The 27,595-nt window shown below is 51.3% G+C and overlaps 2 protein-coding genes across 3 annotated transcripts; one reads left to right on the forward strand and one right to left on the reverse strand.

Annotated features, from left to right (window-relative positions):
- DNAJC7 (DnaJ heat shock protein family (Hsp40) member C7) lies at nucleotides 1-21,467 on the forward strand. 2 transcript variants are annotated; one of them, XM_041462954.1, is made up of 14 exons: nucleotides 1-126; nucleotides 7,425-7,513; nucleotides 7,757-7,881; nucleotides 7,968-8,081; nucleotides 8,400-8,474; nucleotides 10,048-10,166; nucleotides 11,389-11,542; nucleotides 12,676-12,840; nucleotides 13,880-13,971; nucleotides 14,994-15,067; nucleotides 15,405-15,551; nucleotides 15,739-15,891; nucleotides 16,364-16,426; nucleotides 16,738-21,467. In XM_041462954.1, exons 1-14 carry the CDS (start codon nucleotides 32-34, stop codon nucleotides 16,773-16,775), a joined length of 1,503 nt encoding a protein of 500 aa, XP_041318888.1. In that variant the 5' UTR covers nucleotides 1-31; the 3' UTR covers nucleotides 16,776-21,467. The 2 variants fall into 2 exon arrangements, with proteins under 2 accessions (XP_041318888.1, XP_041318889.1); XM_041462955.1 differs by lacking the exon at nucleotides 7,425-7,513 and having other exon boundaries at nucleotides 6-126.
- Nucleotides 21,404-27,440, reverse strand: LOC121351093 (2',3'-cyclic nucleotide 3' phosphodiesterase). The gene is made up of 4 exons (XM_041462956.1): nucleotides 27,382-27,440; nucleotides 24,789-25,458; nucleotides 24,118-24,260; nucleotides 21,404-23,577 (listed from the first exon to the last, which is right to left on the reverse strand). The coding sequence occupies exons 1-4, from the start codon at nucleotides 27,382-27,384 to the stop codon at nucleotides 23,125-23,127; spliced, it is 1,269 nt and encodes a 422-aa protein (XP_041318890.1). The 5' UTR covers nucleotides 27,385-27,440; the 3' UTR covers nucleotides 21,404-23,124.
- Between the last annotated feature and the right edge of the window lie 155 nt (nucleotides 27,441-27,595).

Genomic DNA, 27,595 nt, shown 5'->3' on the forward strand with positions numbered 1-27,595 from the left:
GCCCCGGTCCGGCCCAGCCCCGCGCGGTAAGATGGCGGCGGCGGCGGCGGCCGAGGCCGAGTGCGATGTGGTCATGGCGGCGCCCGACGGGCCCGGCGAGACCGACAGCGACGAGGAGGCGCGCAGGTAGAGCGGCGGTCCGGGCGGGGAAAGGGCGGCCCGTGTCCCTCCCGGTGGGCGCACCGCGGCCCGGCGAGGCTGGAGTGCCGCAGGGCCCGCGGCCGCGGTGCGGGGCGGCTGCCGGTGCTCGGCAGGGCCGGGAGCGCGCCCGGGGACTGCGGTCGGTCCTTGCCCGGGCGGACCCCGCGGGCAAAGTCCTGTGTGCGGGCCGGCCGGGGGCGGCGGCGCCCCGGGGCCCGGCGGGCGGTGACAGCCTCGGGCCGCACGCGGCGGGGCCCGGGAGCCGCTGGATTTGCGGTGCCGGTGTGTCCCAGCGAGCTCCGGGATTAGAACACCCCCCCGTTACCGGGGTGGCCCAGAAATGCAGTGTCCCGAGGCCACACAGCCTCACCGGTGCCGGGGGAGCGTCCTCCCCCTCGCTGGGGAGGGGAGGATTAAACTCGTGGGAAGAGGAGGCTCCAAACTCCTGAACCCTTTGCTGCTCCGTCCCCGCGTCCTCCCGGTTCTGTTCCGTTTGAAGCCTGCCCCGAGTGACTCCATCCTGCCTTGCTGTGGGTAACGGGAAGGATGCAGAGCGCTGCCCCGGGAATGCTCCATCATCCCGGAGCTCCCGGTTTGTCCGTGCTGTGCCCGGGGGAGCTGCCAGTGTCGCCTGAGGCAGGGCGAGGTGGGATCCCCACCTTTCCCACACGTTTTCCCCCCAGGAGCTGTGGGAAGGTCCCTGTCCTGGAAACTCCAGTGGTTTTCCATAGTGGCAGGTGCTGGGTTCATATCCCTGGAAGGAAAGAGCTGTTCCTGGAGGAGCTGAGGTGTTTGCTCTGGAAGATGATGCAGTGGAATGAAGAAGAGGAAACAAACCCAAAAGCGGCCTCTGAGGAGTGGTGGTTTCAGGCTCCCGTTGATGGCTGAAGGAAATCTGTGGAATTGAGGCCCGAGGAGCAGCTCCCAGGGGAGATCCTGCTGAGCAGGAAAGGAGGAGCTGCTGAAGAGGCACTTGGGGCTCGCAGAGCAGCGCCCAGCCTGCGGGGCTGGGACGGGCCTGTGTGGGCACATCCCTGCCCTCTGGGCAAGCGAAATGTGGCCTTTGAAACGGTGGAAATTCACAGAGGTAAAACCCTGGCTGAAGGCACAGGTGTCTGCAGGTAGTGACCTCCAGCTCCTGTTCTCTTTCATTAGGTGCTTTCACAGTGTTTCCTTTTCGTGTTCTCTTGGGAATGTTGGACCTTTCCCTTGCTAAAATGGATCCATATGGGCGGGAGCTAATTCCTTGGTGTTGCTCTGGGGGAGCCAGCCCTGCACACCCCGATTTCTTTGCAGTTCTGTGCATTAACCTCTTCCCTACCCCAGCCCTTCCTGTTTCACTGTGGTAGCTCAGTTGCTCTCGTGGAAATCAGAGCAATAACTGCTTTATTGGTGTGGAGTTGGAGCTCAGAAGGTGTCAGGTGTTTGTGAAGCATCCCAGGCCAGGTAAGAGCTGGGTGAGCTCCTCATGGTACACACTGATTTGGTGCAGCCTTTGGGGTGTATCTGCGCTCACTTCCATAAAAATCAGCAAAAGTAAGGGGAAGCCTTTTCAAAATCCTTAGGATAACTCAACAATGAGGGTTCCATGTCCAGTTTAGGGATTACAGTAGAGCAGAATATGGATATTTTGCTCTAGGACTCACCTTTGTCCAAATGTACAATTGTGTTTTCTGTAGCTTAATAAAACTGGAAAGTTAGAAAATGAGCAAAAGGGGAGATCTGCATTTCAGAATGGCTGTAACTAACGCCCTGAAGCAGCTGCAGACATGCCAGAGGGCTCCCAGGGTGTCCAGGGCACAGGAATGGAGTGTGGTCACAGGATAATTATTGTCTGCTGCTGCCTCATGGATTGTTGGGGTCCTGGCAGAAAGTGTTGATGTAATTGTGTTAATTTTATCCGTTGGTGCGCCAGGGCAGAGCCGCTGATGAGCAGGACTGGGCCTCACTTGTTTCTTCATTAATTTTAAAGGTTTCTCACCCATGGGAACAGTTTTTCCCTGCTCCCAGCTGCTTTGTGAGCTTGGGCCCCTGGAGGTTTGCCAGGGAGAATTTCCTTGTCATCTTCCTGGCACCTCTGAGTTCTGGCTCCCATGCTTGCTCCAGGCTGGATCTTTCTCCTCCTTCTTCAGCACTGGAACATATGGAAACTTTGTTTTGTTAAAAAACCTCCAGCTGTCTGGAAAATACTGCTAGGAGATTGCAGAGCCCCTGCTGCAGGCTTGGGATGTGTTGGTGCCTCTTTGGGGGCATCAACATTTCCCACAGCAAAGTGATGAGCACGGAGTGGCCCACACAGAGTCCTGGAGGTTCTGGCCTGGCGAGGCTGAAGGTCACTGGCCAGGTCTGCAGGTGTTCCCTGGAGCTTGTCAGGTGTTGGTGAGCACCAAGAGGCTTTTCCAGTGCATGGAGTGAGGTGTATCACAGCGAGGCTCCTCTAGAATAGATGTAATTTCTGGCCAGTTTTGTGGCAGCGCTGGCAGGAGGGGGTGAATCATCTGAGGGGCACCAGGTCGTTCTGGGATAACCTGGAAATGGCTCTCCTACTCCTGTTCTGCCCATAAATGGACACTTGGGTTTCCCAGGTGATAAACCCATTTTACTCATCTGGAATTATTTTGTGATCTCATGGTCATACCAGAAGCAGCACAAGGTACTTGGGTAGTTGTTTGCTTCCCTGTGCATCTGCAGAGTATTTGAATATCTAACTTAAGCAGCTGTTTTATCCAGTAGGAAAAGGTGATCCATACCTACAGTTTCAACCTATTTCTTTAACATGAAATGTGCTTTTTTGAGGTGAATCGTAATGTAGATGCAGTTGTTGTCCTGTGGAATTCTTAAGCTGGTTGGCTTCCTTCATTCAAAAGGAATTGCTTCCTTCAAAAAAAAAGCAGTCTCAGGGTGATTCTAGACCGTTCCATGGATTTTCACAAAAGTTATGCTGTGGCCCTGCCATGCAGGATGGGGGCATTGCTGGGAATTAGGTTAATTCTGAGCTCCGGGAATTACATAACGGCACAATTAAAGCTGGGGCTCGGCTGCTCTTCTCACTCGTGGCTGCAGGGAAGGTTTGGGTCAATTCTTGGATTTCTCGTGGCATATTTTGGTCCTTGTGGCTCTTTTGGCCTTCCGAGTTTGCCCTCGGTTATGAGGAACATTCTGAGGGTTTGAGCACCTTGTGGGTTCAGGTTCAGCTCTGCTCTTGGGGAGGCTCGAGGCAGCCCTTTGTTACGTTTCCATGGGTGAGTCCTTGGCCCATTCACGTAGATATTTTCATGTCCAGACTCAGATTTCCCGAGCTGGGGGCTGTGTGGAGTCTCTGCCATGGTGTCTGTGCGTTGGGGGGAGCTGATGTGCCAGGAATCAGCTCTGCTCTGCCCAGCAGGGCACAGCAGTCTGTCACACACCACTGTGTGTGACCACTGCCTCAGGGAGCCTGTCCCAGTGCCCACACACCCTCCGGGGGAGAAGAATCTTTTCCTAAAATCCAACCTAGCCTTCCTTCACCCAGCTCCGGCCATTCCCAGGGGTCACCAGAGAGAAGAGCTCACTGCTTGCCCCTCTGCAGCCCCCCATGAGGAAGTTGTAAATATATATTCCTTTATGCCTAAGTCCTCACTCAGTGTCAAACCTCACCTGAGGACAGGTCTCTAAAGTGCACCCTGTGTGTCTTTCTGGAGTGTTTTGTTTCTCTTCCAAGTCCTGAAAGAAGGGAGGGGAGGGTATTGTATGTCCAGGGGCAAACATGATGGCTAATTTTAAGCTCTAGACATCTGCCTGCTGTAAACTGAATTGAGATCACACAACTTATTTTACCCCAGCGGCTGAGTCACATCTGACAGCTGAGAATCTGGGTGGGATTTCACCCCCAAAAATGCCTGATAAAGGCACCAGATCCTATTGATGGAAAAGCCTCTGCAAGAACTGCACAAAATTGCCAGAGCATAACAGGAAAGATTACTTGGTCAGGATAGGATTTTGGAGCCTTCCTTAAATCCTGGTTATTTTAGGGTTTTGCCACCGTTTCATAATGGAGGCAAGCAGTGAAGTGGGAGTGAGGGTCAGGAGAGCTGGGAGATAGTGACTCTGCCACCTGCTTAGGTGTTGGATTTCTGTCACTGGTGGTATTGCCTTGGCACATCCCTGCCCAGGGGCTGTGCCAAGCACATCTGGATCAAGAGCTGCTGGGTTACAGATCCCTGAAGGTTCCCATGACAGAAAATCAGGTGTCTGCAGGAGTCTCATTGGGAGCTGGAGTGGGAGGTGGAAGCCACGATCGGCACTCGAGCGGGGGCAGCGTGTGGAAGCTCTGAGGAGGAGGCAGGAGTTGTTAGGCAAGCGTGGGATTGTGTCACCGTGCACAGGATGGCTTCTCCCAGAGCTGCTGTGCTGGGAACGAACAGGGACTGAGCTTTCACAGGGCATGGGGAGGAGAAGGAGCCTTGTGCTGGCTCCTCTCTCCCCAGGCAGGCAGCGAGCTCCATCCTCAGAGCTTGAGTGTGCGAGGGAGCATCAGCACATGCAGCTGCTGCTGGTCTCCCTTGGTCTCCAGCTGTGCCAGAAGAGGTTCAGGTTGGTCATGGGGTGGAATTTCTTCTCAGAAAGGGTTGTCCAGGGAGCAGTTGGAGTTCCTGTCTCTGGAGATGTTCGAGGAGTGACTGGACATGACACTCTGTGCTCTCTGGTCTGGTTAACAAGGTGGTGATTGGTGTCTAAAATCTCACAGGCTTTTCCAACCCAAATGACTCTGTGGTGACAGGTTCTCTGCGGTGACTGGGACCAAAGTGCTTCAAGTATTAGAGAGGCTGAGAAATACCATAAAAGAGAAAAAAATAATTGCCTAGTTTGCAAAAAGAGTCACTCCCACCAGCCCCTCCTGTGCCTGTGGTGCATGTGAGTGATGAAAGACAAGCTTCTTACCCAGCTCCTTGGTGCAGCTCTTCTCTGTTTCTGTGTCCAGCATGGAGCAGCCCAGTGAACACACCAACCCCGTCACAAAGGCACCCATTCAGCTGGGGGTGTATTTTAGCAAAGCACGATTCTTCTTCAGTGTCAAAAGTAGCAAGTGGGGAGTGCAGGCCCCAGCAGCGCAGGAGGCAGAATGAGCTCATTCAGGCCACAGCATCTGTTGGGCTGAAACAATCCCCAGTGAGATCAGGGGCTGCAGTTCTCCTTGTTGGAGCCAGAGCCATGGTAAACAAGGGCTGTGTGCTCTGTATGTCATCAGGGCACAACAGGGCAGAGCTGCTTCTGTCCTGGTGCTGGAGCTGCAGCCCAGCCTGGCAGCTCCAGCAGGTCCTTTGCCTTCGTGCTGCAGAGGTGATTTGCTTTCACAATCTTCATGGTTAAGCCTTAGGCCATGTGAGCAGCAGAAATACCTGTGCTCTCCTTTCTGCCAGAGTCACCCGAGGCTCTGTGACTTGTTGATACATTGATCTGCATTAAAATGCTTAAAAGGAAGACAGACCAATAAAAAAGAGTAGAAAACAGTAATCTTTGTGTGGGAGTGTTTCTCTGGCATCTCACAGTGCCGGTGCTTTCTGAAAATTGGTTTTGCCAGGGTTATGTTTTCTTTCTCCCATTTTCCCAGCTCTTCCCAGCAGTTTGTGGCAGATGGGGTGCTCTGGCAGCCAGCCTTTAGCTGTGTCTATTAGATGGTAATTGCTCATGACAGGACAGGTAAAATGGCTAAAAGATTTGTGATTCAGCCCACTGTGCTGGACAGGTTGTGGTGGTGACTCAGGTAAGTTCTGCCATTAAGACTGTTCACCCATTTCTTTAAACTGTACAGCAAAGACCTGAGGGAAGGAGCTTTCATAGAATCTGTGATTTTCTTTTCTATTTGCAATTACCAAAACAAGAGAACAGTGAAACTCTTTACTGCCCAGGTTCCAAAAGTGCAGAAGAGCTGAGTAGTTTTTCTACTGTATTTAGATATTTGATCTGTAATATTCAAAAAAGGTGGTTGTGTTTGGAAACATTTTAATCATGCAGAGTTTGCATCCTCATGCTTGTGATATGGATCCACCCCAGGGCATATCATTGTTGCACATCAGTGTAGCTGGGAGAGTGCAGAGCTCCTGGGATTCTGGTGGGTACTTGAGGAAAAGCCAGGCTGCAGCACCTGCCTCAGCTGTGATGCTGGGAGGGCTGTGGCAGAGGAGGGATGGCAGTTTCCCATCTCCAGTGGGCCAGTTCATCATTTTCTGGAGCAGGGGTGGGAGGAGCTGAGCCAGAACAAGGCTCTTGGGGGGCAGTGGGTGTGTGCTACCCCTTGCTCTGCCACAGTTCTTACCCATCTCATCTCCTCCCAGGGTTTAACTCCCACAGAGCTGTGGCTGGACTCGGCTGGGGTGTAGCACACAGCAAAACTTAAAACTGAAAGTGAAGAGCACACTTCCCAGCTCCCAGTGTCCATTGTTCTGCCAGCTGGGAAATCTGTGATGGCTCAGTGAAAACAACCCCTGCATGAGGTGGTTGTGTGGGAATGGCCAATGGCAGCCTGAGCAAGGCTGAAAACATGGGAACTTGTTCCAACACAATTCCCTTTGTTCTCTCCCAGGTCAGCCTGCTGAGCACTGCTCACATTTGCTGTTCCATCACTGTGATGTGCTCTCCCTCTTGCCCTGTGCAGGTGAAAGGCTGAAGGGACATGAGGGAAGAGAAGGGCCTTGGTTTCCCTCAGGGGAAGCTTTGCTTTCGAGAGTTTAAGGGAAGCTGCTTTAAACCATATGTTGTGTGTTTTTAAATGTCCCAAACTGTCTCTGCAAATGCTTGCTCTTGAGTGTGAGGACTATTTCTAGACCTGTTGCCAAGGCAGTGCCAGGCTTCTGTTGCAGGCTTGTACCCATATTTCTCTTTGATTTAGCTGTCTTTTGAATGTGGAAATTGTTCTTGGCTCTGGTTTGTGAGTATGTGGGACTCCTGAAAGAGCCAGCACTATCTCTTTTGTTCTGAGGTGCAGCACCTTGCAGGAGGGGGCTGTTGGATGAACTCCATACCAGGGTGTTCTGCTGGACTCTCCGAGGGGACTCAAAGGTGGCTTTAGGCTTCTCTTGCATCCCTGTAAAATTTGGCCAGGAAATATTGCTGAGTATCCCAGGTGAAATGCTGGAGTAGCTGGGAGCCAGCGGGAAATGGGGGGTGCTGAGGAGATCTCACAAGAGCCAGCTTAAATTTGGAGCATTAAACAGTTACACTGCTTGGGGGTCAAATGCTCATCATGGTCACAATCTGTCTGGTGCTCAGTTCTTCTGAAAGTGTGGTGTTTTGCTTCCTTTCAGAGAAGCAGAGGCATTCAAGGAGCAGGGAAATGCATACTATGCCAAGAAAGATTACAACGAAGCATTCAACTACTACACAAAAGCCATAGGTGAGAACAGCTGATAATATCAATCTTTACTGAACACCATGTCTAAAACTGGAGCTGGTTGCTGATTTCAAACACACCAGTGGGGTTTCTGACAGCACATGCTGAATGAAAACCTCTTGCCTGCTTTAATTACCTTGGGAAATGTCACCAGATCGATAATGCCAGTCAGGGCCAATGTTCTTAAGTGCCACGAGTTGTGCAGCTGCTGCATTACGCTGATAATGAGCCTTGCATTGTCTCCAGATACGTGTCCCAATAATGCCAGTTATTATGGGAACAGAGCTGCCACGCTCATGATGCTGGGGAGGTTCCGAGAAGCGCTGGAGGATGCTCAGCAGTCAGTCAGGCTGGACGACAGCTTTGTACGGGTACGTGGAGAGCTTCAAGCACCTCGTTCAGTCCCTTGTCTGCACCTGTTACAGCTCTTGCAAATCCCTTTTCTCTGTGTTCCCAGGGCCATCTCCGGGAAGGGAAGTGCCACCTTTCCCTAGGGAATGCCATGGCTGCCAGCCGCTGCTTTCAGCGAGTTTTAGAACTGGATCATAAGAATACCCAGGCACAGCAGGAGGTAAGAGGATCCTCAGACTGAACTGTGCCCAGTAGATGCTCAGGAGGCTGAGCTGGCCAAAGGAGGAATGGATGGTGGTGTAAGGCAGCTGCCACTGTTGCATCTCTTTCACAGGGTACATTTTCCTGGACTCTCAGTTCAGTCACTTTATTTCAAACCGAATTTAATGCTGGGAAAAGCATTCATGTCACCTGCATTATTGATCCATGATCTGCAGTAGTTTTGGCTCTGACATTCAGGGATTGGCGGTTCAAATGCTGCTTGGTGGCATTTCAGAGCAGAGTCTGTCCTGCAGCACTTGTGTGTTCTGTCTTTCAGCTGAAGAATGCCACGACTGTGCTTGAGTATGAAAAAATAGCTGAAGTGGATTTTGAGAAACGGGATTTCAGGAAGGTGAGATCGACTTGTTTGCTGTGGTCTGATACAAAAACTGGTGTGTTTGACATGGCCCAGGCAGGTGTGTGGCTGGTTTCCTGGCTGGGTATTTGGAAGTGCTGTGCCACATCTCCTGGAGCAGGGCTGGCTGGTGAATTGTGTCAGCTCTGAAAGTGGCAGAGCTCGTGCTCCCTGAGCACTGGCCAAAGGACAAGTGAGGAGGCGACTGGCTCAGGCCAACCCTCTGTCACTGCTTGCTTTGCAGGGTGAGTGGAGTCATGATTGAGTTGTTTGAGACAGATTTTGTTAGCAGCTTTGCTCCTGAAATGCATATCCAGGATTCTTCTTTCTCAACTCTTTGAAAGAAAAAAAAAAATTAAAAAAGGCGTGCTGTGTGCCAGGTCATACAAGGAGGAATGCAGATCTGCATGGGGCGTTCTCTTTACAGTTTCCAAATCTTTCTTCCCAAGGATTGTAGCAGGATGCAGCTGGTACTGACTTGATAGAACAAGAAATGACAACATGAAATCTGAAAGGCACCAAGCACTTCTCATTGCAACTGTTTCTATGCTGTGGATGCATGTAAGGCTCAGATTTATCCCAGGAAAGAGAATGTCTGGTACATTGAGCTCATTGTTCAGGTTACTCTTAGGTTAAGCTCAAGATTTTGGAAGGGTAAATCCCAGCTTTGTATCACCTGTTTCTAAGGAGCAAATGGGATGTGTGATCAATGTGAATTTCCTGTGTAGGAATTGCCCTGCCTGTGTGGCACGTCCTGGGCATCTGCATCTGTCCCTCACTTCCCCAGTCCCACTTCACTGGGGAGGCTAACATGAAACATGATCTTTGTTTGTGGAGAGCTGCTCCTGCCTCACCAGGAGCCCTTGGCTCTGGAGCACAGTGCTTCCCACAGCAGGAGCCCGTGATGTCACGGGCTGAGGAGCAGATGAACCTTGGGGAACAATGCCCCGTTCTTGCCCAGATGTCCCCACCAGAGTGCAGGGATGGAAAAGACCCATTAGCTCACCCTGCCCATGGCTGTCAGGCCAGTGGAAGATCAGTCCTTACACTGTACTTTTTTGTGTTTTGTCCAGTCCAAACTGTCTCAATCTATTGAATTTCTGTTCCTCCCACATGGCTCTATACTGCAGGAAACAGGGGCAGGATTGTCCTTCTTGGCCCTTTCTTTAGGGTTGCAATTTAGAAGAGTTAAAGGGATGGACCTCCTACAGGTGTCCCTGGGGTCATTTGTAGTGCTCTGTCACAGTAACACAGCAGATGCCTCAGACCTTGACCCACAAAGCACAACCTTTGAAAAAGATATGTACTTTGAAAGGCACATCAGGAAAATAGCACAACCTTTCAAAAAGGTATATACTTTGAAAAGCCTAGCAGGAAAATAGCACAACCTTTGAAAAAGGTATGCACTTTGAAAAGCATAGCAGGAAAATTTTCCAATGCAATGTGTCTCCAGCAGCAGTGCAGGTGGGTGTGTGCATGCTCACCTTCCTGGTCAAAGACAAACCTCAAGTGTTCAGAGCAGGCCCTTGGCTCTCTGCTGTGCTCAGGGCTGTGCTTTCTCCCACCCCAGGTTGTGTTTTGCATGGATCGTGCTCTGGAGTTCGCTCCCGCCTGTCACCGGTTCAAGATCCTCAAGGCTGAGTGTTTGGCACTGCTGGGCCGGTACCCCGAGGCACAGTCTGTGGCCAGGTGAGTTTCTGAGGGCTGGGGCTGAGGAGAACCTGCTGGGTGTCCTGGCTCTATGTGCTCCATGCATGGAATAAGTGAGGGAATAGAAAATACAAAAATTCCTTAGTGCATCTTTGTGGGAAATGGATTTGTAGAGAGCTTTTAGGGCTTGACAGAAGGCACACAGTGTGCATCCACATGGAATCTTTGAGACAAGAAATGCTGAGAAACTGTCAAAACTTTGAGACAGATATTGGTGAGAGAGAAATGGAGCTAGAAGAAAGTTTCAAAAGATGGCCTTGCAAATAAGACTAGATATTTTGGAGAAATAGAACTATGCAAGATGCCTTGTGGTGGGACCCACGAGGGGTAATTTTAGATGATGTAAATGCCTTTAAGGCATTTACAGCATGGTGTGGCAAAAAGCTGATAAGCCAAGAAACCCTTATAGTGTATTATAATTAGGAAATAGTTGGATTGTGGTTGTGATGGCATGAATTATCTGTATTGTCTCACCCTTCACATAAGACTGAAAATAAAATAAATTAAATAAATAAAATGAAATTTTTTTAAATGCCTCTCAGTTGCCCCATCTCTGGGTCAGGAAAAGGGTATTATCCAACAAATGTTGTGATGAGGAGGGAGTGGTTGAATTTATCCCCATTAATCTTCATGGGAAGCTGCATCCAAACCCCATTCACACCAACCGTCCTGCTCGAGGAGTCTTCTGTCCTTTTGCCTTTTCTGTACCACAGACTTGTTAAAATACCTGGGTACTGTAGCTATGATATTTTATCAAAAATCCTTTGCTAGGATTTTTTCTCCTGAGAAGCTGAAAAGCCTCAAGAAAGTTATTGTTTACATTTCTATCTGCTGCTGTGGAATGCAGCAGGTGCATCTGTGATTGGTGTTTTTAATTAACAGCCAATCACACTCAGCTGGCTCGGACTCTCTGGGAGTCAGGAGCCTTTGTTATCATTCCATTCTTGTTCTTTCCAGCCTTCTGATAAATCCTTTTCTCTCTATTCTTTTAGTATAGTTTTAATAGATCATTTTAATATAACATATATCATAATATAATAAATCAGCCTTCTAAAACGTAAAGTCAAGATTCACATCTCTTCGCTCATCCCGGGAGCCTCCTCACACAGAGCTTCAACCAAAGGGTGCCTCAGTGGAGGGAGTGCTTGTGTCTGGGGAGGAAGCAGGAGCAGGGAGGATGTCCTTTGTTGCTGTGTTGCAGTGATATCCTGCGGATGGACTCGACCAACGCCGACGCGCTGTACGTGCGCGGGCTGTGCCTGTACTACGAGGACTGCATCGAGAAGGCCGTGCAGTTCTTCGTGCAGGCCCTCAGGATGGCCCCTGACCACGAGAAAGCCTGTCTTGCCTGCCGGGTAAGTGCTGGAGATGGGGCTGTAAAATCACCAGGAATTGGGTTTTTTTTTTACTTAACACGTAGTTTGGTTCTGTTGGATCAATCCCTTCTCCCGCCCTCATCGCTGGCTGTCACTGTCATATTTTCTGGAAAAATCCCTTCGCCAGGATTTCTTCTCCTGGGAAGCTGAGAAGCCTCAGAGAAAAATGAAAACAATAATTGTCCGATTGTTTCTCCTGTGTTTTGCTGCTTTGGAGATTGTTTACCAACAGGTGGTTGTTTGATTGGTTTCATGTGAATTGTTTTGACTTAATGACCAGTCACAGTCCAGCTGTGTTGGGAGTCTGGAAGCTGTCATGAGTTTATTAGTATCTTGTTAAGCCTTCTCTATTCTTTAGTATAGTTTAGTATAGCATTCTTTAATATAATATAATATAATATCATAAAATAATAAATTAGCCTTCTAAGAACATGGAGTCAGATTCTCAATTCCTCCTTCGTCCTGGGGACCCAGCAAATACCACAATTGGCTTTCCCAGCTCTCCAGGAGCAGGCAGTGTGTCCAACCCTTCCCAAAGACAGCCAGCTGCTGCCTCAGATAAAACCATGCTCCTAGGAACTATTTCTCAGCAGATACTTTGAAGCATCCTCCCCTTCACTCTTCTTTGTTCCCTGGTCAGACAGAGCAGCAATAAAACCAGATACATTGGTTTTAAAGGACCTCCTGACTTTCAGATCCAATATCCAGGCAAATACCCTGACTTTCATTTAGCACTGTTCCTTCGTGTTGCTCCTTCCCTGGTGTGGTTCTTCGACTGACTTTAAATCTGTTCATGTGTTCTCTAAAAGTGAATTCCTGGTCCTTTTATTTTAATCCATAAATTTACTGCACTGTCATGTTCCCTTCTTAAAAATTAGGCAGCCTTTTTCCTGTGGAGGATGCCTGGAACTGGCACTGGCTGTTCCTTAGTGCTTCTCTTGGGGGAAAGGCAAAGTGAGATCATTTCAGCTGCTGGAGCAAGGCTGTGACTTGTATCCTGCAGCAGTGTGTGAAAGCAGAGCAGAACTGTTGTGTCTCAGGACCCTTGTCAGGCAGAACAAGGTGTCCTCCCCCCTGACCTCATGTCCTTACCCAGGTGTGTTTCCTTTCAGAATGCCAAAGCACTTAAAGCGAAGAAGGAAGATGGGAATAAAGCATTCAAGAAAGGCAACTACAAACTAGCATATGAACTGTACACAGAGGCACTAGGAATAGACCCAAATAATATCAAAACAAATGCCAAACTCTACTGCAACAGGGGCACGGTTAATTCAAAGGTAAGGGACGGTCCCCTGGCAGGTAGCTGTTGCCATATCCCTCACCATGGCAGTGACAAACCACAGATCAGTTATTCTGGAAAGCACAGCCTCCCCTGGCTGCTGGGCAGCTGCATCTCTGAGGCCATGGGCAGTGTTTCAGGGTTTTGTGCTTGCACAATACTTGGATCAGTTCCCAACAGCCAGCAGTTGACTCCTGCAGAAACAAAACTGAAATACTTGGGCTGCACAGAGTGGGAGGGAGAGGAGGGACATGCTTCAGCCTTATCTTAGTCAGCAAAAAGCACCCCTGTCTCTGTTTGTTTCCTTCCCAGGAATGAACAGATTTATTTTCCTATTCTTTTTATAAATCATGTCTTGCTTTGTGTTTTTATGTTAAAAAAAAAAAAATCCAAAAAACAAAACAACCTAATTTAAAGCCCCATGACACTTCTTCAGTTTGCTGTTGAATTTTAGTCCTGCACTATCCAGAGAAACAGCCAGTCATGGGACAGTGCTCCCAATTCCCACCCTGTGTCCTCTGGGCATTTTCCTTCCTCTGCTGCCCCAGTGTTGATGCTGCTTCCCCAGACACCCCTACCTGGTCAAGAGACACAGGCTGTTCCCAAAACCTGGGAAGTGGGATGAGCTGGAGGCCACATAATGCATGTCTTCCATGTTTGTGTCTGAAAACAAACAACACTTCTTCTAAAAAAGATTTATTTTAAATATTTTTAGGTTTATCTTCCTGCCCAGGAATTAGTTTGGACACAGAATTGGGATTGTTATCAGAAGGGCCCTTGTTTTGAGTGCATTTCTTACACAGAAGCACCTCATAGCTCTGTCATGTCACTGGCCAAGCCTCTGATGTTTTTTTTGGTTTTTTTTCCCATTGAACAAAAGCTCTGTATTTGTGGGAAACCAGAAAAAAAAAATCCTAGACAGAGACCCAGAAAACAGTGAGATTTTCCCAGATCCTTCACACCTTTCATTAGCCTGAAGTGGTGGTGCAGAGTTTGTTCTCTGTGTGGGGTTCACTCTCTTGTGTGTGATGTTGCAGCTTAGGAAACTCGAAGAAGCGATCGACGACTGCACGAACGCGGTGAAGCTGGACGACACGTACGTCAAAGCCTACCTGAGGAGGGCACAGTGGTGAGTACACCTTGGCACGGGGCACCAGTGTCCTCCTGGCAGCTCTGAGGGACAGGATCACAAATCTGGAGCTTGACTGAATAGAAGGGGTGGAGCTTTGAATTTATTCCTCTTCCTTGTGCTTCTGAGGAGATGGGGGTAGCTCTCTCTGGCCTCTCCTGCCTGCCTGGGTCTGGCACTGCCTCTTGATGGTGTATTTATGGCATCATTTGGGTTGGGAAAGACCTCCAAAATCATTGGCACCAACCTTTGACCAATTACAGTCTTGTGCAGTAGACCAGAGCACTGAGTACCACATCCAGTTGTTCCATGAGCATCTCCTGGAATGGTGACTCCACCACCACCCTGGGCAACCAGTTTCAATCCTGACCACCCTTTCAGTGAGGAAATCCTTCCTCATATATGATCTGAACAGGATTTAGGGAGGATTTGTTCTAAAATTTGACTCAGCTCACTGTGTTTGTAGACACTGACTGTTTATAGATGTTCTGTCCCAGAGAGCCCCTCTCCATGTCTGCAATTGCAGGTTTACAGTGGTTGGAAAAGAGATTGAGCTTGGAGGTCTTTTTCAATCTTTTCCATCTCTAATTGCTAAGTTACAGTGAGTAGGCAATGTGTGAGTAAGGCTGAGGGGTGAGAGACAGACACGTGTCCCTTGGAGGTGCCAGGATTGTCACTCCTGACCAGCACTGTCACTGTGAAGCTCTGTGCCAGCTCTGACCCTGCACCAGCTTCCTGGAGCTCAAGGATCTGGCTGGGATCAGTTCCTGCAGCTGCATATTGGAATTATCAGGTCGTTAAAGCAGAACTTGTGCTGCCAAAGGAGTTTACAGTGTCCTCTTGGAGCCCAGAGTGCAGGTTGCTGTGACAGGGTTTCCCACAAGTGTCAGGGCTCCTCTGAGGTCTGATCTGCTGCAGTCCAGAGCACTTCTCTTAATCCACCTCCACCCAGACAGCCTGCACTGAACCCCTTCTGATGTTCCTGTGAAGGACACCTTGGCCACCTGTGTTTCTTTCCACAGTTACATGGACACAGAGCAGTATGAAGATGCTGTAAGAGACTATGAGAAGGTTTATCAGACAGAGAAAACAAAAGGTGAGCACAAGAGCACTCTGTGTGTGCACAAGTTTCCCTGAACTGGTAATTTTTTTGTTGTTCCTTTTTTCCACCCACAATATGCTGTGATTTGCAGCCTAATACCCCAGCAGGACAATTTGGAAAAGCCCTCAGAAGCACTGGAAATCCGTGTCTCTGGTCTGGTTTCTCTGCCAGCTCTGAATGCTGAGGTGATAATTCAACTTGTGTGTGAGGCAGTGCACTGGGTTCAGAATGTCTGGTTTTGGTTCCTGTCTTGACTGTGCCCTTGCTTTTTGAGTGGCCTGAAGTGGAAAGGATGGTGTAACTCCTCCCCTGGTGTTGTGCTCCTTTCCAGAACACAAGCAGCTCCTAAAGAATGCACAGGTGGAACTGAAAAAGAGCAAAAGGAAAGACTACTACAAAATCCTGGGGGTGAACAAAAACGCCTCTGAAGATGAGATCAAGAAGGCTTACAGGAAACGAGCACTAATGCACCATCCAGGTACCCCCAGCTGTCCTTACGTGCCCTGTGCAGCCATCACTGAGGCACTAATGTGCGTGGAAGAGGGAATTTCTGGGAAATAGCAGCTCTGACCCCAAATATCTGGAGATGATCTGGGAAGGAGTGTTTAACATTATCCATTTGCACTAGGAATTAAAAGTTTTTTCTGCTTGTTGTGTATCCCCAGACCGACACAGTGGAGCAAGTGCAGAAGTACAGAAGGAAGAGGAGAAGAAATTTAAGGAGGTTGGTGAAGCCTTCACCATCCTGTCAGATCCCAAGAAGAAGGCCCGCTATGACAGCGGGCAGGACTTGGAAGAGGATGGATTAAACATGGGAGGTCAGTGTTCTTTACAACACTCTGCAGCCTGCCACAAGATCAGACCCTTTAGAATCTGCCTAAAGCAAGCCTGCTGCTGGGAATGGTTCCATGAATTTACTTGGTTTAGTCCCTGACAACATTGGCATGAGCTGAGTGGTTGCAGCTGGGAGCAGGCTGGGACACTGCTGGGTGTTGGCTCAGCTGGTGGGCAGTAGCTGCCATGGGGCAGAAATCTGTCACAGGATGTGGTAAAAAGCCATTGTGAGTCCCTAAATGCTGCTTATCCAGATCCTTGGGCTGCCCTGTGGCAGGTTCTCTCTGGGACAGCTGCTTTACCTGTTTGTGGTCCCTACATGGCCCCAGGTGCTGGGAGCCAGCCCTGTGTCCCCTTCTGAGACACTCTGGAGCCTCAGTGAGCTGACAGCTCCTGAACTGTGGGAATGTGATGGCTGTTTCTCTGCAGCTCATGAATTCCTTCTCTTCCCTGTAGAATTTGATCCAAATAACATCTTCAAGGCCTTCTTCAGCGGGCCAGGGGGCTTCAGCTTTGAAGGTAGGTGAGATGTTCTCCTCCAGCCGTGGAATCGTGAGTACACAGATCCCCTGGCAGGGCAGCTGGGGCTCCCAGTGGATGTGCTGCTGCTTCAGGAGAGCGTTTGGCTGTTGCACAAATCCAAGAGCTCTTTCCAAGTTCTGCCTGCACAGTGTCAGCTGGTTCTGGTTCTTCTGGGTTCCAAAGCCACGAACTTGGGCACTCCTCATTCTGGAGCTGTGTGTGGGCTTGGCCACCCATGTGCTGCTTAGGATTACACTAAACCAATTTCGATTTGAAAAGTCCTGATTATCTTCCATTTTCTTTTTCAGCTTCTGGGCCTGGAAATTTCTTTTTCCAGTTTGGCTAAGAAGCAAACAAACACAAATCAAACCACACATACCTGATCTGCTTCTTTTAACCTCGAATACGGACAGCCCCAGACTCCTCCTCCATCACGTCTCGTTGTCCTTAGAGCAGTTTCATTTCTGGGTTGGAGCCTCTGTTTGTGTGTTGTGTGTGTGAAGAGGAAACCAGCTCGGGAGGGGAAGGCTTGTGAATTTTGTTTTACTGTTAACTTTATTAAAAAAAAAAAAAAAATAAAGCTTTGAATCTTTTGGTCCCTCCATGCTGGCCCGTGCTTTCAGCTGCTTCTGCCCCTCAACACGAAGGATTTCCTGGAATCTTCCCAGAATCTCCACGTGTGTGAGGGAGAAAGAATTCCTGGTTTGTTCTGGTTGCTTCCAAAGCAGCATGTCCAGGGTTTGGAGTAACTTGTAAGTTATGTTAATCGTTTGGAAATACTGCCAAGGCTCAATCCAGTTTTGTACAATCCCATTTCACCTGCAAGCCTGGCTTCTTTGCTCTTTTTATTTCTTTTTTTTTTTATTTTTTTCCATGGTTCTCCCAGCAAGGCCCACTTGGGCATTAAACTTCTGTGATAACATGTGAGCTTACAATTCTGTATCAGAGAAATGCTGCTTAGAGTTCAAAGAGCAGCTTATGTGAGAATTCCCTGTGATGCAGCTGGAATTAAGGGCTTTGTGTTCCCAAGATTGTCCTGTTTAAGGGAATATTGAATTTGCTCTGGGCTGAATTCCTTCACTGTACTTTTTTAAATTAATCCACTTGAATATTTTATATTTGTGCTAAACTTGATTTTGTTGAGCTTGATGTGTGATTTCCTGTTACTGATCCATGATGTGGGTGAGTCTTTCAATGCCAAGTGAATTCCAGGCAGGGATCCTGGGTGGTTTGGGATGTGCAGCAGCTGTGTGTTTAGTTAACCTGGCTGAGTGGTTTTCCTCTGGCAGTGATTTACTCCTCCAAAGCAGCAAGAAAATGCAAAGTCCAGCTCTGAACTGGCAGTCTGTTCTTTCTCTTGTGCAGTGTCAGGACAGGAGCTGGAGGGATGGATGAGCTTCTGGCCTGGAGCTGTGTCCTGGTGGGTTTGGTGTGGGGCACTGCCTGTTAGCAGTTTGATTTTCACCTGAAAGGTGGTGTTACAGCAGGGTCTCAGCTGGGGGAGAGCTCTGCTCCTGGGATTCCCCCCTTTTCTCCACAGCATGGGCAGCACCTTCTTGTCCAGGTGCCCTGTGTGAGCTCCTGTCTGAGGGTTCTGGAGCCTGGTGCTGTCAGGCCCAGTCCCAGGAGGTTGTGCTCAGCCTGGGATGGGAGGGGAGCAGTGGGGCCGTGGCTGGGGGTCCTGGGCTGGTGCTCAGTGAGGAGCAGAGGGGCTGTGGCCAGGTCCTGGGCTGACCCTGGCAGTGTGGGGCCGCTGGAGGCTGGAGTTTGCTCAGAGAACGGGTGTTTGTGAGAGAGAACCTCCCAGTGACTCTGTGTAACAGCTGCTTTGCCTTCCCGCAGCACAGCAAGCACTGCAGGGAGCTCATTGCTCGAGGTGATCACTCGGAGTGCCAGGTCTTTGTCTTCCTCCCGAGGGCTGGGTGTGCCCTCCAGCAGGACAGGGACTGGCGCAGGACCACGAGGTCCCAGCGCTGTCGTGGTCCTGCTGTGGTGTTCGGTCAGGATTCTTGACAATCTGCTTTCACAGAGGGAAAATTTAAGGGCTTAAATTTTAGCACTGCAGAATAACTCGTTTGAAACTCAGCTTTCTAAGTGAACCAGGGCTGAGTAATACTTTCAAAACCCAACTCTCCCACGTTTGATCTGCCATCCTTCACACCAGTGTGAGGGATGGACCCACCCAGGTGCACCCAGAGCAGCTGGGGCCTGGCACTTTTCAGGCTCTGAAGTGGTGAATACGTGGGGAACTGAAATACTGGTCTATGCACACTGATGCTTCCCCAGCTTTCCTGGCACTGTAATCTGAGTTTACAAGAGTTTAGTGGAATTTTGGTTCCATGACATCTCGTCCTGTGTGTTTGTTGATGTCACTGTACAGTTTGGGCTGTTCTCAGTGTCTCATTGCTGAGCAGAGCCATGTTCTGTGTCTGTCAGTGGGTTTATTCTCATTTTCCCCTGCCCCAGGGAAGTGTGACCAGCTTCCTTCCTCCCTTCCTTCTCTCTAAGCTGACTGAGCCCGTTCCTTGGAGCACAGGAGTGGAATGGCTCTGCTTCTGGGAGAGAAAATGTATACAGCAGCTATTTATAACCTGTACATGAATGCATGATTTAATGTAGTTAAATATTCATATGGTGAGTGCCAAGACTTTCTACAGCACGTGAATCAAGGTGAAGGCAAATGCATGGAACCATGGAATGGATTGGGCTTGAAGGCCTTTAAAGGCTGTCAAGTCCAACCCCCTGCCATGGGCAGGGACACTTCCCACTAGCCCAGAGTGCCCCAGGACCTGTGCAGTCCCTGTTCCCCCTGGCACAGAGCAGGGCTGAGCAGGGCTTGGTGGCACCTGGCACCTCAGGGCAGCAGCAGTGTCCAGTGGCACTGTGACCTCCACCGTGTCCCAGCACGGCTTGGGGAGACAAAACTCTGCATTTTCCAAAAAATGGACTCAGCTGTGCATTGCTTGGAGTGTTGCCTCCACACATGGTGGTTCCAGGACATTGTCCAGGGGTCGTGCTTGGGTGTAGCTGCAGGGGAGCTGAGTGCCAGTGCTCCAGCTGCTCACAGCCCTCCTGTGTGTCCTGCAGCCCCAGGGGGGCCACTGGCTGCAGGGATTTGCCACAGAGACCACAAATGAGCATCTTCAAGAGCTGCTGTGCCCGTGCTGTTCCCAGAAGGACAGAGAGCGCACAGAGGTGCAGGAGGTGGGCTGTGGTGGCATGGACACGCTTTGGTGTGACTCTCAGCCTGGCAGCTCCTGCCTGGGCTCTCCAAGGGGGAATGGCTGGTGCTGTGAGAGCTGCTGCCAACAAGAAGGGCCTAGAAAGAGCAGAGGTGCTGTGGCTGAGAGCCAGACCAGGCTGGTGTGGCAGGGGACATCTTCCACCGGCCAAGTTGGGAGAAGATGGTCTGAGCAGCTCGAGAGCTGGCAAGTGGCTGTCAGCTTCCCTGGGAAAGTTGTGAAGAGAAGTGTGTGAGGAGTGTGGCTGTGGGCAGAGCTGGCATGTGGGGGCTCTGCTGTAGGACTGCAGTTTTGGCAAGGAGATCAGGAATTGTGTGGCTGTTAGGCTTTGCCTTGGATGTGGTTTTGTCTGGCCATGCTCAGAGTTTGGGTTGGAAAGCTGTGAAGTCCATTCAGGAGGTTCTGGCCACCCTCTTAAGGTTCTTCATTGCTTTGGCTGCACTAAAACCTACCTGATTTGGTTTTGATCCTGGGAGCGTTCAGTGAGCAGGATCCCCAGTGCTGCTGGCTGTTGTAAATGCAGAAATGCAAGTTGGAAAATGGGAGAAAGACAAATTGTTCAGGTACAAGAGTATTATCCATGGAATAGCAGGCCCCTCAACTCTCTGTACCTGCTGAGACAGAGTGGATGCTGCTGTGCTGCTGTGTGTGTGACATGGAGGCTGGTGCCAGTTCCTGTGCAGCCACACTGGCCCTGGACCTGCAGCCATCAAACAGCCACAGGGCTGGGCCACGTGCTGCTTTGCCATTTCCAAATGACCTCCTCAGTTTCAGTAATAACTCCAGCTATTCTCTTATTTCTAATGGATGGTTTTCATCCTGTTTAAATTCGTGCCTTGTCCTTTCCCCTCCTTTTCCCTAGGGAACAGGACAACTGTGTGCTGCACCCACCCTGGAGCAGTGCTAGTCCCTTCGCAGCTGTGGCAGGGCTGTGGCAGGGGTAGGTGGCAATAGCTGGTGGCTGTCCCTGCCCTTGGCTCTGTGGGGCCATTCTGGGTCCCTGCATGACTGTGGGAGCTGATGTGAAACACTTTGGCCTTCCTGGCCAGGCCCAGCTCTCCCCACTCCCACCGTCATGGATGGGGTTATCCCTTCTTGGAGCAGTGCTGGGCGTTTTCCCTCACGCAGATCCGAGCTTGGAGGGACAGTTCTGCTCTGTTGCTGGGAGCTGGGACACTGCACCCGAGCTGGAGCTCAGGGCTGGCCCGGCAGGGCAGGATCCTTGGGGAGCCCAGCAGGACGAGCAGCCCTGCTGCCATGCCAGCCCGACTGCCCAGCCCTGTCCCCAGTGTCCCCTAATGGCTCCTGTGAACAGTGTGGGTGAGGCAGCATCCGAGGGGCCGCGGGGGGAGCACCCAGAGCCCCCCAGTGCACGTGGGTCACAACTTTGTGGATTAGTCAGGACAAACCCAGGCACCGATGCGAAGCCACTTGGAGAGGAGCTTGTCCCTGTGCTGCCGTATTTATCTGAATTGGAATTCGGAATGTTTACCTCAGTGTACATAGCTCAACCTTTCCCTGGGGGGAAAGGGGAATTGCATGGAGCAATCGCTGTCCCATTGCTTTGCCAAACTCCTCATCCTCTCCCAGCCGGGCTCCGCATCGGTACCAGCTGTCCCTCTTGGACCTTTCTAGGATGTGAATGGTAAAAATGTGAATATTTGTTGTTTACTTCCTTAGCAGAACTCCTGATGCCGTGTTTGTATGGGAAATCAGCCTGAGCAGACCCATATGCAATCGGTTTTACTTTATTATAAACTGTATATGATGTACAAACTAATAAAAACTCAAACGACGACAATGTCACTGTTGTTCTTGAACAGGCAGATGAAGGAGATATTCCAGCTGTGTATTCCAATGCTGGAGTGATCTGGGCACTGGGGGTGTGGGCTCAGGCAGCCCCTGAGCAGGAGCTGGCAAATCCCTTGTAGAGCTTTGGTGGAACAAACCCTTGAGGTTCTGTCAGGAGAGGCCCTGGCTGAGCGTTGGGCACTCAGCTGCTGCCAGTATGGAAGGCTGGAGGGATTTCTCCAAGAAGGGTCACAGGTGCTCTGGGTGGGTTTATAGCTCACTATTTTATGGTATAATGAGAATTTATTCTTATCCTTTGCTTCTGATCAGCAGGAAGTATTTTGTGTTTGGTACCACAAAAGCTCCAAAGCTCTCCCTGCTTTTGGCCTCAACAGTCAGAGAGAAATGCTCCTTGCCCCAGCAACATTGGACTCGGGGTGAGCTGTGCCCAGCCCCAGCCCAGCCCACGCCTCAAACACAGTCAGTATTTACAGTGTTAGTTGGGTTAATGTCACTCTGCTGCTCCCCAGACCCTGAGCCAGGGCAGGAGGTCGAGCTGGGACCTTACCTGGGGCTGTTAGTGGAGCTTTGTGTTAAACCATGCCCAGGAGCTGGGCCAGGGCCTGGCAGAGCACAAACCCAGGTTGCAATAAAACACATTTAATGACACAAGTGCTGGGTCAGTAACTTCCAGCTGGGGTTTAGGTTCGAGCAGACGTGAGTTACAAGGTTACAGTGCCTCCACTTCTTACACTACAGGGTTACTCCAGCCTAACTCTTAACATTCAAGTGCATTAGAGGAAGGGAGTAAAATCTTGCATGAAGTCCAGTTGTGTACTTCAGACATGATTTTAGTTTCTATCAAATAAGATGGAAAAGATGTTAGTTCATCTCTTCCACTCCCTGCCAAGGCAGGATTGTTCCCTACAGGACAGAGGATGGTGCTTGGTCCAGCCCAGGTGGAGGGAATTGGCTCCCTGTCCTGGTGTTTCACTTGATTTCCCCAAAGTTGGTGTCTTTAAGGCATCACCTGGCACAGTGCCCTCCTCCTGGCTGTCCCCAGAGCATCTGTGCTGTGAGGGACCAGAGCTGGGATGGAGCCCACTGGGCAGCTGCGATTAGGGCTGCCAGGACCTGCTGCCCTCAGCAAGGGCTGTCCTTAGGGGCCAAACCCTTGGTAAGGACAGGACTGCTGACAGGAGTGACCCACGCCTGGGTCTCGCTAGTTCTGACCCTGTAATCAGCTGCCAGAACGGCCAGTGTCAGTCCCTGGGTGTGGGAGGGGAGGGACATCCTGCAGTTCCCTTGGCTTCAGACCAGCGACTGACAGGCTTTGGTCAGTGCCAGCAGGTACAGATCGAACGATTGTGGTTCAGAGGGAAGCAATAAAAGCCCCAGAGTTGATCTTTCTCCAAGGAAGAAAACAAGCAGAACGCCCCAGCAGGTTCCCTCCAAAACTCACATTAAAATCCGTGACAGTTTCAGTCAAGAGTTGCTTGTTTTCTTCCTTTGCTGAGGCTGATAACTCCCCAGAGGCTTCACGCTGGGGTGGGCAGGAGGGTTGACTTTAGTAAAGGTAGAATTATTTCTCTTTACACTTTTAAGGTTACAGGAGTTACTTGCCTTTTAAAAACAAACCGAGGAGCTGCCCTGCCTGTGCTCCTAGATGATGGTGCAGGAGCTAAAGGCAGCGCCCCGTTTGTTGGTGCTCTGCGTGGGCACGAGCTTTCCCTTCCCGTAGTACCCCGAGAATATCGCCCTCACATCAATCTTTTTAGACAGGACAAGCATCCACATACCATTATCAAAATACAGCAGTTTCCCTCCTCCAATTTCCCCCACTTGCTCCCCTTTGTTCCCTGCCTTTTCCAGCTTCACAAACTCCAGCAGGTCGAGCCCCGTCTGCACGGCTTCGACGCCGTTGGCGCAGCCCAGGGTGATGTGGGCCCGGCTGCCCCGCGGGAGGTTGTCCGTGGGCAGGATCTTGTCAGCATCCCCGGGCCAGAGCAGCAGCTGCTGCTCGCTCAGCTCGATGCGAGCCCCGACAGTCTTTGTGGTGATGAACAGCGCCGAGATGGAGAGGGTGAAGCCTTTGCCGTAAGAAGACTTCACGGCCTGGAGGAGAGGGACACACACACGGGACAGTGTTAGTGCCTGTGGGGGGGATTCACTGTCCCCAGGTTTGGGGACAACGTGGCTGCTCGTGGCAGCTCTTGCTGTGACATAGGCAAAATACCCAGAGCAAGGAGAAGGTCAGTGCCTGATGTCCCAGCTCTGTGGATCTGGAGCTGGTAATGTCTTTGTCCTTCACAAATTCCAATATTTAACCTGGGTTTATGTGCTATGAAATAATTGATCTGGGGATCTAAATACCTCAATTCATCATCGTTCAGTCAAGCTGTCAGAGATGATGCTGGAAGTCATGTCTGATTGGGGAAAGTGGGAGCGTTTTGTTTGGAAATAGGAAATAAAATCACCGTATCCACAGTTTGGAGTTTTCTCTGCACAGGCCACGTGGATGTAGTTCCTGTCCCTATATTTGGCCTCTTGGGTCAGATCAAAGCTATTCCCAACCCTCTCCCAGACTCATGGACACCCCAAAGGGGAGGGAGGGGACATGGGGGTGTGGGGAGGAGGTGGGACCCCAACACTCACTTCCTGCTGCGCATATTCCTCAGCTCCAGCTGCTTTTCCAAACTCAGTGTATTTCGTGGTGCAGTGCAGGACCCCAGGTGGCCTCTTCACAAAGTAGCTGGTGAGATCTATTTTTATTTTGGGATCTTCGATAGCAGAAGGAACTGCAGATATAGGTAAACAACGTCACTGTCACAAAGTGATCCCCCTGAGGTCAACCCACGAGCCCTGGTGCCATCTCAGCTCCCTTCCCTACCTCAGCCTTCACATCTCATTGACTGCTGGGTGGGAAACCAAACCCCTCCCTCCTCCCAGGCTCACTGCAGATGGAGCCAAAAACCAGAAACTCCTGTGCATCATCGTGGCTCATCTTAAACCTGGTGGTTTGTTCAGCCTTTCCCATTTCTCTCCCTTTGCCTTTTTCCCACCCAACCCCTTGGAACCAGGGGACACCCAGGATCCCATGTCCTGCTGCTGCCACCTGAGCTCAGTGCCCTGTGGGGCCAGACCTAAACAGACTTGGGAAAAGCTCTTTATTTTTACTTATAAAAGCAACTTTGTCAACTATGAACACCAGGTTAGTAGCTTTAAAAAGCTTTTCTTGTTGGCAGTGTTAGAAATTGACTTTAGAAGCTAATCAGACTCGTTAACATCAGCAGGTAAGAATGTGGTAAGAGAACATCAATACATACAGTATTTACTCTCCTTTTTGAAGGCTTTGAGACTCCCAAGCTCATCCAAGAATGCCTGGCCAGCCTTCCTCAGGATCTCCGAACTTCTTTTGCTCAAAAACCACCCAAAATACATGGGGAGGAATTCCTTCTCTAAGCTTGGCTTCATCTTCTTCAGCTCTTCCACAGACAGTTTCCATTGATTCTTGTCCTTTAGCTGGGGACAATCCAAGCGCCACGGGGTTTTGGGCTCGGCGAAGATGACTTTGTAGCGGTACTTGTCAGCAATGTCAAAGAGCTGGTCCAGCCGCTCCCGCTCGTGGTGAGTGTCATCCAAAACAATGACGCTGATCTCCCGTTTGCAATAGTCAACTAGATCCTCATCCACCTTGGAGTACTCTTCGGGAATGGAGCTTCTTATTAATGGTGTAATTTTATAGTGATCAACGGAGATGACCTTGCAGGCGTCTTTGTAGCGGTCGTGGATGGCCTGGGCGAGGGTGGACTTCCCACTGCCAGGCAGGCCCCGCAGGATGAAAAAGGTTTTGGATTCTTTCAGCGTGGAGATGGTGTCTTCGTCGTCCAGGAACGGGAAATGCAAACTCTCGGGTCTCTCTTTCGCTGATTGAGTAGACATTTTTCTAAATATTTTAGGCAGGAAAGGGTGACTCTTCTTGGAGAAACCTCTGTTCTGAAATGGAAGGAGAAAACACTTTGCAGGGCAGGAACCCCAGAGACAGTGTGGCCCTGCTGGGACCTTTAGTGGAAAGGATGGGCACAGGGAGCATCTCCCCCACACTGCCTCACTTGGGTGCCCTGCTCAGCTGACACCTTCTCCCACAACTGCTCTGCCTGGTTGCACAGCAGGAATCCACTGCATCCCACCCAAGGGCTGAAGGTTCAGCCCTGCTCCCCGCTCTGGCCTCGGCAGCTGCAGTCCTGCCCCACTAGGAAGGGGTTTTTCAGGCTGCCACAAAGCCCCAGCCCGGGCAGAGCTCCTCATGTGGCACATTTAGTCTGAGCAGTTGAACAAACACCTGTGGCTGCCGGATGCGAGGGCAGTGAGCCCTGGAGGAGCCCAGGGGGAAATGAAAGTCCCAGCAGGCTGAGAGCTGCCACACTCCTGTCCCTTCACCTGAATCACAAACTGTTCCCAGGCTGTTTCCTAGAGCAGCACAAGGATGGTGCTGTCTGTCAGGATCAGCTGAGCGCCTCACAGGAGGGAATTTGGGCTCCTCTTGGGAAGAGCAACTGAGACGGCTTCCAGGAAAGCCAAACTCCTCCCAGCAGCTGCAAGGCAGAACTCGAAAGTGAAACCTCGAGTGCTGGAGGAAATGAAACACTCGTGGCTGGCACAGCGAGCGGGAGATGCCTCTGGGAGCTGGCATGGCTGTCCCTCCCCTCCTGCCAGCAGCTTCGGTTAGTGGAATCCCAGATTAATTCCCAGTAGACCTGGGAAAACACGGGACTGAAAGGAAACGTGGGATTTCTTCAGCTGTGCAAGTCCTCAATGGCATCAACGAGGCAGACATTGTTTGTTGGGTCAATACATGAACTTTCCATCCCCCAGCTGCCTGTGGGCCAGCCCAGCCTGGGATCCAGTGGACCGTGGGAGTGATGCCCAAGGAGTGAGTTTTGCCTTCGATGCAAAAATCGAGAAGTTTTACATAAAACATAACTGCTCTGCCTGGCCCAGAAAAATGTTTCCATTTTGCAGTTTTTAAAAGATACTTTTCAGATGTTGATTTCCTCATCTCTTTATTCCAGAAGATGCAGCTGGGTTTTGGTTCCAAATGCTCTGGGAGCAGGAGCAGGACCCCACATTTCCCACGGGCACTGCCTGCCCTGGGCTCAGCTGCAGCCTCACACCCAGCCGGGGACAAACTGAGAGCAGCAGGGACCTGTGGGCTCCCCGGCGACCCCCGTGCTGCTTTCCCCGCACACTCGGGGCTCAAAGTGCTCACACAGGAGGAAGCCGGTGAGTTACCTGCAGCGCTGCTCCTTCTCGCAGCCCCGGGCCGGGCTGTCCCCGCACCGGGCTGTCCCGCGGGCGGGGACCGGGGCCGCTGTTCTGCCGCGGCAGCTGCCGAGGGGACTGAGGCGCTTTTCAGCCCCGTGAACAAAGGAACAATCGCGGCCCCCCCGGACCATTGTTCGCCGCCGGCTCGGGGACAACGGGCGCCTTCACGGGCCGGGCCGGGCGGACAAAGGCTCCGCAGAGCCCGGGGCAGCGGGGTCTGGCCGGACAATCTCCCATTGAGCCGGGCCGGCCCCCCCGCCGCCCCCACAAAGCTCCCGCTTGTCTCCCGCTCCCCACGGAACGGGGGCTGGCGTGGAGGGAGCCATCGCTCCCGGTCCCGAGCTGCCCGTGCCCCGGCAGCCCCCAGAGTGTCCCGGGACCCCCGGACGGAGCCACGGGCCCCGGGGCCGTTCTCGGGGCCCGGTTGGCTCCGCGCACCCGCAGACCCAGCGCCCACATGTCGGCAACGCCGCCGGCGCTCCGGGAAATCGGAACCTTTGCCGGGAGGAGCTGCAGTCCGGTCCCGATCCTAGTCCTGATGCTAGCCCCGATGTTAGTCCCGATCCTAATCCCCATCCCGCTGGTCCCGCTTACCATGGTGAGGGCAGCGGCTCCGGGGCGGCCGCCGGTGCGGAGCGGCGCGGCGGGGAAGCGGCTCTGGGGCGGGCGCGGCCGCGGCTCCTTTCATAGCCCCGGGACTCGCCCGCCCCCGAGGGCCGGGCCGAACCCTCCCCGGGGCGGCGGGGGGGCCCCGGGGCTCAGCCCCGCCCGGCCGGGGAGGAACCAGTCCCGGGGATGCTGCCGGGAC

The sequence above is a fragment of the Pyrgilauda ruficollis genome, unplaced genomic scaffold (assembly GCF_017590135.1).
Source record: "Pyrgilauda ruficollis isolate IOZ18807 unplaced genomic scaffold, ASM1759013v1 scaffold161, whole genome shotgun sequence".
NCBI lineage: Eukaryota > Metazoa > Chordata > Aves > Passeriformes > Passeridae > Pyrgilauda > Pyrgilauda ruficollis.

Excerpts from the sequence above, each read along its gene's own strand:
- DNAJC7 (XM_041462954.1), top strand. The coding sequence starts at position 32 with ATGGCGGCGGCGGCGGCGGCCGAGGCCGAGTGCGATGTGGTCATGGCG. Across the intron at positions 7,882-7,967 it reads TGGACGACAGCTTTGTACGG|GGCCATCTCCGGGAAGGGAA; the intron begins GTACGTGGAGAG and ends CTGTGTTCCCAG. Across the intron at positions 15,892-16,363 it reads GGATGGATTAAACATGGGAG|AATTTGATCCAAATAACATC; the intron begins GTCAGTGTTCTT and ends TCTTCCCTGTAG.
- LOC121351093 (XM_041462956.1), bottom strand. Across the intron at positions 24,261-24,788 it reads CAAAAAGGAGAGTAAATACT|TTCCTTCTGCTATCGAAGAT; the intron begins GTATGTATTGAT and ends CTATATCTGCAG. Across the intron at positions 23,578-24,117 it reads AGGAATATGCGCAGCAGGAA|GCCGTGAAGTCTTCTTACGG; the intron begins GTGAGTGTTGGG and ends CCTCTCCTCCAG.